Source organism: Sceloporus undulatus, chromosome 2, assembly GCF_019175285.1.
Source record: "Sceloporus undulatus isolate JIND9_A2432 ecotype Alabama chromosome 2, SceUnd_v1.1, whole genome shotgun sequence".
NCBI classification, from domain to species: domain Eukaryota; kingdom Metazoa; phylum Chordata; class Lepidosauria; order Squamata; family Phrynosomatidae; genus Sceloporus; species Sceloporus undulatus.
Window position 1 is genome coordinate 91,054,259 of NC_056523.1, and position 13,344 is coordinate 91,067,602.

Consider the following 13,344-nt stretch of genomic DNA (forward strand, 5'->3'; position numbering starts at 1 on the left):
CATACAGTCACTGTCACTGCAGACTAACATTATGAGGTCTGACTCTTAAGTTAAAACCTTTGGTGCTGCAATCACAGAAAGTGAAAACATTCAGAGCTCAGCAAGGAAAATACCACCTATACTATGTCACTTCTGTTCTTACCTGTGTGGAAGAATTTCCCTGAGTAACCCAGATTGAAGGTGAAATTTGGGATATGGGTGCGCAGTTCATTCTGGGTATCAAACAGAGCCTGCCAAGTTGAGGAAAAAATATTTAAAATCAGAATACTGTACATGTACACTCTAAGTCCCATGTGGACAACTTCATAGATATGGCTCTTTAACTCACCATAGCTTTTGCCACCAGAAAAGAATGGGCAGCACACAGGTTAGATTTAGAAGAGTGCTGATCATGACTTGCCAACTAGGTCTGTTTGTTCAATTATTAGACTTTAGCATACCTGGCCTTTATGTCATCAGAGAGAGGCAACATCTTAGTGTACTTTTAGACTTATGCCTGAGCTGGGTCGGGGGAGAGAAAGCAATTATTTATAACCCTGATTCTCCAACTTTGGTCCTCAAAATATTTAGAAGCCCCAGCCAGCATGGCCAGTGGTCAGGGCTTCTGGGAGTTCAAGTGCATAAAATATGAAAGATCAAATGTTAAGATCCACTAATTTAGTAGTTTGTGAACCTAGGAGTCAGGGCTCATACTCTGCTTCAGACATGGAAATCATGTCAGAAGAGCACCCTTACAGCAAGCATGGCAATCTGTCCTTCACTCCAGGGAACAGGGATGATTCCTGTGGGACAAGCAAAGTTGTTCATCAGTGCATACACAATTTGTAAGACCTCTGCATCTTAGTCCACTTGACTGTACAGCCTTATTTTTAGAATCAGCTTTGGCCAGTTTATGGCAATACTGCCAGATCTGCTGATCCTTCTGCTTATGTTAATATTATGTGGTCCTGTGCTTCATAAAGCAGACGGCACTGAAATTCTAAATTGGACATGACTAATGCATGAGAACCTATCCATCACTCCCTTAATTCCATAAGTATTCAACAGCACACTGAAAAATGAAACTAGGCACAGATGTGTGCATACACACAGATGTATTCAAACACACACCAGGCATTTCACTAAAGTTTCACTGGTGACACTTGAACTACAACAGCAGAACTACATTCCAGGCCACCATGGGCTATTTAAGGATTCCTAGGCCAAAGAGCAGCCACCCAGTTTGCAGCTCCTTGCAATCAATGTACATTTTAGTTTTTGAAAAGGTAATGTGGAAGAATTGAACCACTGGTACTTCTTACACACTGCACCAATATAAGATCTTGTACCAACATAAAAACAAGGGAGCAGAAGCTTTTGATCATGTGCACTTATGACTGCATCTGCACTGAAGAAATAATGCAGCTTGACTTCCTCTTAACAATCCTGATGCCATCCTATGGAGTCCTGGAGTTTGTAGTTTGTTATGGCACAAGAGCTCTCTGACAGAGATTATCTCACTAAACTACAAATCTCAGAACTCCACAGCACTGAGCCATGGTAGTTAAAGCCATGGCAGTTGTTAATATGCAAGCTGGCAAGATCTTTTACAGAGCAACTGCAGCATGCATTTTCTGAGATACATTTTGTAGTTTCCCAGACTAGAGGTCACTGTTGACTAATAACCCACCACTTTGGAACACCTCTTCTGATACAAGCATGTCCCTGAAGACAGCTCAATATACATATAAATGTATATTGACTGAATTAGCCTTTATCTACCACAAGTAATGAAACGCACAGGGAACAAATTTTCAGATTTTCATCAATTATCCTTGGACTTTCTTTAAAGAGCACTTCTTACTTAAATCTTTGCTCATTACACATTTGTTAAATTGATTTGGCTATCTGGAGTGTTGAAATAGCACTGTTTTTGCTAAAATAGATTTTATCTTGGGAAAATTCTTTTTTTTTAATTGCCCCTCCCAGAATCTGTCAGCTAATGAACAGCATGGCTTGCAGATTCTGGAAGGAGTATTTTTTCAAAGTACCTTTTCCAAACTCTGACCAAGACTTAATTCTACTTTTTCTGACAAAAGCGAAACAAATTGTGAGTCAGCCTACTACCTCTTTTTTTTTTTTTTGAGGGGGGGGTGGGTTCTTCTTGAACTCAGTTAATGATTAAAGACACAAAATGTAAGAACCTGAGCTTTTGCCAATGTAGGTCTCTGCCTCAGATGCTGGTGGTACTGTCCAATAAACTATACAGGGAGCTATTCAGTTTTAATCCAAGGTATTTTTAGTTTAGTGCTAACTACACAAAACCCTTGATTAAACATTTTTGTACATGCAGCTATTTATAGCCACCTTAATTCAAGTGTCTGCAACCAACCAGTTGGCTGTGAACACCAGACTTTTAAACAAAGCAGAAACTAGTCTTTAAGTATGGATTAAAAATTCATGAAGACAGGGTCTTATCATTCATCATAAAATCCTGCATTTTAAATGTCACTTTCCCAGGGTTCCATATCAATGGATAACAGAAGAGAAAGAACTCAACAGGACCAAGTCCTACACTGCAGAACAAGCACTAAAGCTTCGGGATGAGCAATGCTCTTTATGGTAACCTTTAGTTCAAGAAAAAGGATCCTTTGACATTTCGGACAACTCCCCAAATTGCTTATGATTTGCCTTCTTGGCTAAGGAGTTAAATGTCCAGAACATCTGAAGAGCCAAAGGTTCCCCATACCTGTTTTTGTCCAAACAAAAAAATCCACAGATCAGTAAGCCTCAGATCTGCCACAAGTCCAAAATATAATATCCAGGCTATCAGTATGATTACCTTAACATCGTCCACCTTCATCCGCGTACCCTCCTTGCCGACAAAGATATCGTCAATGTCTACCAAAATGTAACGGTCAAGGGGGAGGGAAAGCCTCTTGCCAGTGAGGAAAGAGACAGCGTCCACAAAGACCAGTTTGTGCAGCCAAAAGTTGAGGTTGTTGCCAAAAAGGACTCTCTGGATGCCATCGTGAAGACCTAAGTCCTGTACCACAGTGGTATGGAGTGCCGCATCGATGCTCATGTGTGGGATGGATTCTGCTGACTTAGTTTTAGCCAGGAGGACTGGCTCATAGGTGGAATGGTTTGACTGAAAGACTGTCCAGTCTTCCCCTGGAAGAAGCCCCTTCTCTACCTCGCTGGGTCGTGTGATGTACAGAAGTGGTGATTTGGGATTGATGCTGCAGTCCTTAAGTGCAAGATTGGAGTGGAGAAAGAGGGGAAAGCCCTTCAGTTGAGCACTCAGCAAGCTGTTCTCATTGGCCTGTAGGGAGATCACATGACAGCTTCAGACAGGGATTTATTAGGCAGCTATTAAAACAAGGAGAAGTAAAAAGAAGGACAAAGTCAAAGGGATAAAATGACAATAACAACAACAACATGGCACTCTGGTATTTAATGGACACATCAGTAATGAAACATCAAAGGAGAGTAAAGTTTGTGAATCACTGCCAGGCTTTGAAACAAAACTCTATGAAACAAGTCTAGAACTGAGCCTTTGGGGCTTAATTTACTTTAAAAGTACAAGGGTTTTTTTTTACTGTGGCAGGCATTTAAGCTGCTTTAACCTGGTGTCATGTTTAATATGTTTTTAGCACATTTAAGCTGTTTGATTGTTTTGGTCCTGCACTGTTTGCTGCTTTAACTGTACACCACTGTGAAACCCATAATACAATTCCCATAATCCCTCAGCATTGGTTCTCTAAGCTATAACTGAAGAGAGCTGTAAAGGGGAAAACAATTCAAAGGGCCACAATTGCCCCCTGTTTGTCTAGAGGAAAAACCCAGCTCAGCGAAACTGTCTTCCAACTCAAGAAAACCCAGGGTTGCAAGCACCACTAAATGTTTGCTTCTCTTCCTCTGCCTGCAGATCCCTAGGCAACTTCACATTCTTAGAGTCCTCCAACAGAATTATTTCAGAAGGTCAAAGGCCAATTACATTTTGGCTCACAAGAAAGGTATGTAGACCACCCAAAAGATCAATCTGTATACCACGTTGCAGACAAAATCACTCAGATCCATTCTGACTTGGATGCTATAGTTGATAGCAATCCAGTGGATTTTGCTTTGGCCTCTGCTTGTCCAGTTGCAATGGCCTTTTTAAAAAAAATTGTACAGTTGAAGTCACTGTTGGAAAATAAAAGGTATTTATTATTGATTAGAAGTGGGAAACTTCTGGCCCTCCTGACACTGTTGAACTGAAAGCCCCATTGGCACAGCAGCACAGTGAATGGTGAGCGATGATCGGCGTTGCAGTCAAGAGGTTTGCTCACCTCTGATCTAAATAATCATGAGAGATTATAGAAAGTTGCTTAACATAGACCTTACACTTAAGACAAACTCAGTTTTTTCTCTCCTCCTCCTCCTCTCTCCCATACCCCCATGTTTGTCTCTCACTCCCATATCAAACGCCACTTCCAAGAAAGCTAAATTAGAGAGAAGTGATAGGCAGTATATGCAGCTGCAAAAACACCCTGTATCTCATGGTGGGTGTGAAAAGATGTTTGCTTAAACCAGAATGAAGTCCTAAATGATTACTGTTCACATAGGGGTGGAGGACAGAGTCTTTTAAAGCTTTCATGGGCAAGTAGTCAGTCAGGCTAAATTCTATGACCCTGCAGCCTCCCTGGGTAAGAGCATCTTTCTAAAACTGCTGCAGAGAATTATTAAAATTAGCACTTAGTAGCTAGGCTGTCCCATTTTCACAGGTGGGAAATTCTTTTTAACATAAACTCTGGACCCAAGAATCTAATGGTGACACCTGCATGTCTTGGCTTCCTGCATTTATGTCACAGGAAAGAGGGGTCATAAACTGACACTTTTTAATTATTCCAATGTTGTACGGTCTACAGGAAGGTCTACAAGAGGGATCCAAAATCTCTGAAACATACAAAATACTTTATGTGATCAGCAGTGCAATGGACTACTTTATGTGGTGAGCAAAAATGGGTTTTATCCATCTGTGCATCTATATTTCAGAAGGAACTAGCAAAATCACCTCTGAGTATTCTGTGCTTAAGAAAACCCTATGAAATTAATGAGGTCACCATAGGTTGACAGGAAAGTGTGCACACATATACACACATCTATAAAACATATACTGTCAGCTCTTGCCAATCATGGGCTTGCCATCCGGAGATTTGAGCATCTGTGGATGGCCCTGCCCTATTGTCCCCAATCGCGGTACGTGCACTTGAGGTACCACTGTTTTGGGGCATCTGCTGGTGGTGGTGTGTGTCCCGGGACGGAACCCCTGCATATACAAAGGGCTGGCTGTACATAGTACTAGTACTGACTCTCCCAAAGATCTAACTACATAAACGGACTGAAACTCAAACTGAGAGGATGCAAGATAAAGAATCTGCATTGGTATTTTAAAATTTTAACTCCTTATTAAACTAAATGAACTTTCATGGGCACAAGCCAATAAAGCAAAAGAAATCCAAATAGAAGAAAAAAAATTGAGAGCTCATTTATAATGTCTCATTTAGCATACCTTGCTTTTGCCCTGGGTTCTTGACCCTTCTGGTTTATCCTTTAAAGCACAGAAATGCAACAGACTTTTGGAAAACACCACATCAATTGCCTTGGCTTGAGTTTTGTGTGTGAGAAAAATATTCATCCATGCATCCCTCCTACCTGCCACTTTTAAATTGCAACTGAAGGGAATCTATCAAGGGAAGCAAAAATCTAAGGTAAGGTAGTCCTGTCAAATTATGATGCTTCAACAAAGTTGCTTTGATGCCTCCCAAATTCCTCTTACAAGCTGTTCTCTTTACTCATTAGCCAGCCCCAAAAGAACCATTATTTTTATCTTGCTACTGTCATCAGCACAGCAACGGCAGCACAGTCTTGACTCAAAGACACAGATTTGTAAATCCGCTTTTGGCACCAGTTAAAAAGCACAGCACTTTTACTTATCAGGCTTGGCTGGCAAGGTATCAAGCTACTCAACACAAGTAGCAACTATGAGGAGGTGTCCAAGAAAAAGGCTGACATTTTGCATGCTGAAGATATTCCAGCCCTTCAAACATGAGCACCTTCAAACAACACCTATTCCTATGTACAATGAGCCAGGTTACTTCTGCCATTTTTATATGCTTCCCTCCCATTTTATTAAAGGCAGGCTAGGTTTCCACAAACAGCAAAATAAGGTGGAGATGAAGTTACAGAAGCTAAATATCTTAGACTGAACTATATTACTTTAGACTATGCACAGGTGAAATGCTTCTGAATATCCCCCTCCCCCTTTTTTTTTTAAAGGGACAAAATGGGCAGGGGGGAGAGAACAGTTTGGGCAGCTTTCCACATGCAGTGCTTAACACACAAGATGACATTAACACACAGGAACACCTCCCTCAGTCTCAAAGAGATAACTACCTGAAATCATAGAATCTTACGAAGTTCGCAGTTTGGGAGTGCTCCTGGACTCATCCCTACAGTTGTCATCTCAACTAGATGTGACGGCCAGGAGTGCTTGGTATCAACTTTGGTTCATACGCCAACTGCATCCCTCCCTGGACCGAAAGGACCTTGAAGCAGTGGTACATGCACTGGTAATCTCTCATTTAGACTTCTGTAATATGCTCTACATGGGGCTACTCTTATACCAAGTTCATAAGCTTCAATTAGTACAAAATGCGGCAGCCTGATTGGTCACTGGTACATCTAGGTCTGACCACATAACACCTGTGTCAAAATCACTTCACTGGCTGCCGATTAGCTTCCGGGTGCAGTATAAGTATTGATTATCACCTTTAAAGCCCTACATGGCTTGGGCCCGAGTTACTTGCAGGAACGCTTCTCCCTACATAATCCGCCCCGCACTCTCAGACCATCTGGGAAGAATCTATTAGAATACCAAATGACTAGATTAACAACGACTTCTCATAGAGCTTTTACTGCCGCTGCTCCTAAACTGTGGAACGGCCTACCAGAAAAGATCCATCTTAGATGCTTTTAAGAAGGCACTTAAGACAGATCTCTTCCAGCAGGCTTACCCACCCGACCTTGTATAGGAGCCTTATTAAATAAAATGTTCCACTCCTTTGATTATGACTGCCGTGTTTGCTATGATTGTCATGCAATTTTATTAATAATGTCAGTATTTTACTGATTGTATCCTTGTATTTGTATTTATTTTATTGGATGTAATCCTGCCTCAATCCGCAGGGAGGGGCAGGAAATATTAATAATAATAATAATAATAATTATTATTATTATTGAAAGGGGCTAGAAAGGGCTATTTATCCCAATACCCTGCCATTCAGATTGAAAGGGTGCTGTTCCCCTACTATTACCACATTGTGCTGCAGAAGTCCCACAAGGGGTCCCACAGGGCTCTGTCCTGGGCCCAGTGCTATTCAACATCTTTATCAATGACCTGGATGACAGAATTGGGAGCATACTTATCAAATTTGCAGATGACACCAAATTAGGGGGAATAGCTAATACCCCAGAGGACAGGATCAAGATTCAAAATGACCTGAATAGACTAGAAAGCTGGGCCAAAGCTAACAAAATGAAATTCAACAAGGAGAAATGTAAGGTACTGCACTTAGGGCGGAAAAATAAAATGCACAGATACAGGATGGGTGACACCTGGCTGAATGAAACTACGTGTGAAAGGGATCTAGGAGTCCAAGTAGACCACAAGTTGAACATGAGTGAACAGTGTGATGCGGCAGCTAAAAAGGCCAATGCTATTTTAGGCTGCATCAATAGAAGTATAGTGTCTAGATCAAGAGAAGTAATAGTGCCACTGTATTCTGCTTTGGTCAGGCCCCACCTAGAATATTGTGTCCAGTTCTGGGCGCCACAATTCAGAAAGGACATTGAGAAACTGGAGCGTGTTCAAAGGAGGGCGACAAAAATGGTGAAGGGTCTGGAAACCATGCCCTATGAGGAACGACTTAGGGAGCTGGGGATGTTTAGCCTGGAGAAAAGAAGGTTAAGAGGTGATATGATAGCCCTGTTTAAATATTTGAAAGGATGTCATAATGAAGAGGGAGCAAGCTTGTTTTCTGCTGCGCCAGAGAACAGGACCCGGAACAATGGATGCAAGCTGCAGGAAAAGAGATTCCACCTGAACATTAGGAGGAACTTCCTGACAGTAAGGGCTGTTCGACAGTGGAATGCACTCCCTCGGAGGGTGATAGAGTCTCCTTCCTTGGAGGTCTTTAAACAGAGGCTGGATGGCCATCTGTCAGGGATGCTTTGATTTGGATTTCCTGCATGGCAGGGGGTTGGACTGGATTTCCCTAGTGGTCTCTTCCAACTCTACGATTCTATGATTCTAAGTAGGCCACAACACGTTTGTATTCATGCAGAAGAGAACTTGGAAAATTTACTTTTGGGGATAATTCCTCTGAAGTATCTTTTCTAAGCCAAGTAACAACTACTACTGTATTTTCATTGCTGCAAAAACACTGCCCCCTCTGCAAAGGCTTTCCCCAAATCACAAAACCATTACCTTGAAAAAGCCAATGATTCCTACGCCATATTCAACACAGTACTTGTCCAAGAGCTCACGGTTCCAGGCATCCAGGTTCACATACTTCAAGATGTTCTCATAGATGATCAGTGCAAAACGCCCTCGGTCCTTGTCTGTCAGCGTGGGCATGTCCCCTTTCCCTGGAGCAATCTCTGTCAGATATTTGAAATGACTGGATTCCAAGATGGCCACAATCTCCTGGCCCAGTTGAGAGTAAAGGCTTTCCACAAACACAAGAACCAAGGGGTCTGTGCGAGAGGAATCCACAACTTTGATGGGCTTTAATGGGAGGAGGCGCGAAGGGGCAACCTTCGGCTCATCACAATCCGGGCTAGGGATGTCCCCTGAGGGCTCCAGACCCCTCTTCCACCCATATAAATAATAGGCTGAGACAAAAACGCTGAGCAGGCAGAAGGCAAACAGCAAAAAGAGCACCACCTGAGGAGACACCTGCCGGAAACTCCTCCGGAGCCTGACCAAAGTCATCCTTGCTTTGGGAGAGAATGTACAGGTTGCTTCCCCCACCCCACCCCCCTACCCCCCCTTCCTCCCTCCAGATCCTGACTCAGAAAAGGCTAGAAATAATTTCACCAAGCAGGAACATGGGTGTAGGATTGCCCTGGGACAGTCCATTATCCATCCTGAGCTTTTTTCATGTCACCATGGCAAATCCATTCAGAGTTCCTTTCCAAGGTAAAAATGCCAACAGGTTCCCATCATCACTGTCTCATCAGGAGAAGCCTTGGGCTTCTGGATCACCTTTCAGCAGGAAGGGAGGCATGGTGAATTTCTTTTCTGCAAGGAAAGAGAAACAACAAGGTATTAAGACAGACATTCCAGGGAGGTTGGCCTACTAAAGATGGCCTTCATTTCCACAGTGTCACCTCGTTTGTGGCTGCTTATTTGTGGAGCATTTCTTTAATAAGAAAGAACACAGTCAAGTAGTAGGATAGTTATCTTGATACATGTTCAGAAGTTCCTCCCTTCTTTACTCCTGCTTCACATGAACCAAGGTACTGGTACTTGTTTTTGCCCTGGGGCACAGCAAGAGCTAGACTCATCAAGCTGATTATTGGGAGAGAAATGCAAAGGTGAGTGGGTGGGCAGGACACTCAGCTAAATGGCTCTTTGAATTTTTCCAGCTTTAGAACAGAAGTGATTACTAGTGTTTTACAGGCTCACATAAGTGACACAGAGCTGAGGAAAGAACTATGGGAATTCAAGATAGGTAGGGGTGCACGCACATGTGCGTGTGCGTGCTTAACTTATGCAAATATGGCTTGCTAGATCTTCCTGAGGCCACTAGTCTGCAGAAGGCAGATAGTGCATTCCAGACTAGTTTCAATCTCAGCAATTCAGCCTACATTACACAAAACTGGAAGTAGGTTTGCAGCCCCCAGCCCCGCCAGTTCCATCTTGGTGTATCCATCAAAGGGCCAGCTGCCATACAATCCAAAGGCCTAAACAGCCAATGGGTAGAGGGAGGGGTGGTAGTTTGTTTTCCCAGTCTAGTTGTTCACTCCCCCCTCTCTTCTGCGCACCCAGCTTTGAAGAAGCCGCCACGCTCTCTGCACCTGCTTCAGCTTAGTGTCAATCACTTGCCAACACACCACGAGAAACCCTTAAATAGTTTATAGTTTGACAGTGCAGAGAACGTAAGAATACTGCTGTTTCTTTGTACACTTAGAAAGGCCAGAGGGGCCCACTGCCCAACTTTAACCCACAAAACAAAAAAAGTTCTCCTTTTGCCTGCTAGAAAAAGCCACTGCAATGGCTGCAGCTCAAGGTAGGAAAGCCTCCAAATGGAAACAGCTACTGATGATCCCTGTCACTTTTCACTCATAACACGTGAACGCTTACAATGCAGGACCACCTCAGGTGCACAGAGGTGAAGCAAACAGTAAGTTTGAACTTTTTTCGGCATTCTTCTCTCTATTTAATAACTAGAGATGAGTACTGCAACTACCATAACTTCTATACAAGCAAGTTTGCAGCACAAAGCAAGAAAAGAATGTTGCAGTTTGTTAAATCAACAGGTCATGCAAAAGTGTGTCCCCACACAAATATGTTTAACATTACAGACACATCAAGATGAGTTGGGGGAGTGTTTCTCATGAATGCAGAAGAGTTCATGGGATCAACATGGCTATTCAACAGCCTACCAGTCACCAGCTTACCAACATCAAACTGCTCACCAGCAGGATCAGTACACTGCACATTTCCCATAGCTACATCACTCTTTCCCCCAGAGATATAGCTTTCTGCATTTCAGCTCCTGGAGTAAGCTTTAGGATGCTTTTACATTCCAGCACCCAAAACTTTACTCACTGCTAACTCATTGGATGAGAGGGGTGACCCGATACAAGATTCTGTAGGTGCATTAAAAAGAAAACTCTAACACTCATTTATCTTCAAAGGTACATTTAAATGTGGACTATTACCACATATATCCAAATGAAGAGTGGTATTAAACAGGCCTTTGCAATGGGGCTGCATTAGGAAAGGAAGTTGTTGTTGATGTGTGCCATCAAGTCATTTCTGACTCATGGCGACCCTAAGGCAAATCTATCATGAGGTTTTATTGGCAAGTTGCTTTAGAAGGGGTTTGCCACTGCCATCCCTTGAGGCTCAGAGAGTGTGACTTGCCCAAGATCACCCAGTGGATTTACATGGCCGAGCAGGGATTTGAACACTGGTCTCCAGTCACAGTACAATGTTCAAACCACTACAGCACACGCGCATGAATACTAGACTTGCATACAGACAATCCCAGGTTCAATCCATCTCTGGGTAAAGCTGGGGAAGTTCCCTGGCCTCTGCTCCTGGAAAACTGCTACCAGTCACAGTTTACAATACTAAATTGGCCTCACTGAATATAAAGACAGCTGCCTACATTCCTAATTATTCAGACTGCTGTAGTTGTGGAAGGAGAACTTATCTTTTCCTTCCATGCCACAGTCCTAAGGATAATCCTTCTTCTGAAGCTGGTATTTGCTTGTTAGGGATTTCTTCCTATTACAAACAGCAGCATCAGAGAACAGATTTTCCTCTGGACCACAGCAGGGGAGAAAATGGCAAATTCCCCCTCCATGTGTGTATGTGCCTTCATCTGTCGATTTATGGTGACCCCATTAATTTTATAGGGTTTTCTTAGGTAAAGAATATTCAGAGGTGGTTCTGTCAGTTCCTGCCTCTGAAATATAGCACCCTGAAAATTATCACTACTACCTCTCTACACATACACATCCTTTCTGATTCTATTTTCAATTTTTAAAGTCTGCACATTTTGAATGCAAAGATGCATTTAATTGTCAGCTTTCATTTGACCCCAGATGCTGGTTCAGTAATTGCACAATCTCCCTCCTACTCATCTTTTCAAAATAATCTCGAAGAAGCACCTGGAAATTAAAGCATCTGTAGCTGGAGTCTGTATGTTCAGATTTAAGTCTGAGACAAGCATTTTTGGAGAGCATCCCTAACACCATTGTGACATGTTTCTACTTGTATCCAACTATTCAAACATTAGAATGGCATTTTCAGTCTGCCTGGCTGTAATTTTTTATGTGGGGCAGGGCGAGAGTAAGGAATAGTCCCTATTACGTAAACTAACCTTCACAAATCAGTCTGTGAGGTACCTATTATTTCAAACCCTCAAAGAGTTTGTAGGTATACCACACCTTCCCTGACACACACATTGTGCTTCTACATCAGTATCACATGCACCATTTTCCAAATAGCCATATCCACTGGTCCAGAAATATGTTTGTTACTGGCTTTGATGGTGTAATGAACTGTCACGTCTCCTTCAACCTGTGGCAACCCTACAAAAGAGAAAGTCCAACCCACCCCAACAATTTTGCTATTAACAGCTCTGCTGAAGTCTTGTAAACTCGGGGCTATGGCTTGACTGAGCCAACCAGGCTACTTCTAATTCAGTTCTCCTCTTTTCTTACTGTTTTCCACTTTTCCAATGAGTATGACAGCCTCAGTTCAGCCTGTCACTAGCTATAAGTTAATTGTAACTTGTTTAATCCTGTTTTAAGGGGGGGAATTTGGGACATAAATTTGTAAACGTGGATTTTAACGTGTTGTAAGCCGCTTTGATTGTCTTGTCACACAGAAACGCGGGATATAAATAAAAGTTTTATTATTATTTATTATAAGGAGTTTTGTTTTGTTTGTATTATATCAACCTGCAGAGAAAGTCTCCTGCCTTTAAAACATCAGCAAGCTAGAGCAGAGTGTGGTTCTACTGAAGATGGTGCTGGGCTCTGTCTCACATTAGAGCCCAGCACCGGTGTTGTGAGTAAGAAGGAAGCATTGTGAGAAGCAGACATGCACCCCAATGGCCACTCTTCTGTAGGTTGCAGGTCCCAAATTGGATTGACTTCTTTCTATGGAGAGGGAAAAGAGAAAAGGGATGCTAGTAACAGTGGCTGGGTAATAAATTATGAACACCTTCAAGGCCTTCTAAATTGCACCCCAGCAAATGCTACTAATGTGCAATGAAGACAGAAGGTGGAACTCAAGCCCAAATTGGCAAGGAGCAAAGAGAAAACTCTGGCTGAAGAACACGAGGGTAAATCAGAATTGCTCCCCTGCTATAGAAAGAGAAGGCAGATCTATAAACACCCATATCCAGAAAGAACAGCAAAGGCCATCTGTTTATTTGGAAAGCAACTGGTCTGGAATACTGTAAACTTTGGATGAATGAGTCACACACTGACCCTTGATATTCCACTCAAGGTCTTCCAGCCTGGATGCATTTTTATTATTATGATTGTAATTCTCTCAGTCACGCTAAGGCACAG

The 13,344-nt window shown here is 42.5% G+C and overlaps 1 protein-coding gene across 3 annotated transcripts in view; it reads right to left on the reverse strand.

The window, feature by feature from the left end:
- The window catches only part of NDST1 (N-deacetylase and N-sulfotransferase 1), a 43,171-nt gene extending 34,121 nt beyond the window's left edge, over window positions 1-9,050 (reverse strand). For 2 of the 3 annotated variants that reach the window (XM_042451082.1, XM_042451081.1), the window contains exons 1-3: window positions 8,513-9,050; window positions 2,822-3,304; window positions 143-230 (exon numbers count right to left, since the gene is read on the reverse strand). In XM_042451082.1, coding sequence (XP_042307016.1) covers window positions 143-230; window positions 2,822-3,304; window positions 8,513-9,019 — 1,078 coding nt within the window. In that variant the 5' untranslated portion in view covers window positions 9,020-9,050. The remainder of the gene's footprint in view (window positions 1-142; window positions 231-2,821; window positions 3,305-8,512) is intronic. The other variant, XM_042451083.1, reaches the window with a different exon arrangement.
- Between the last annotated feature and the right edge of the window lie 4,294 nt (window positions 9,051-13,344).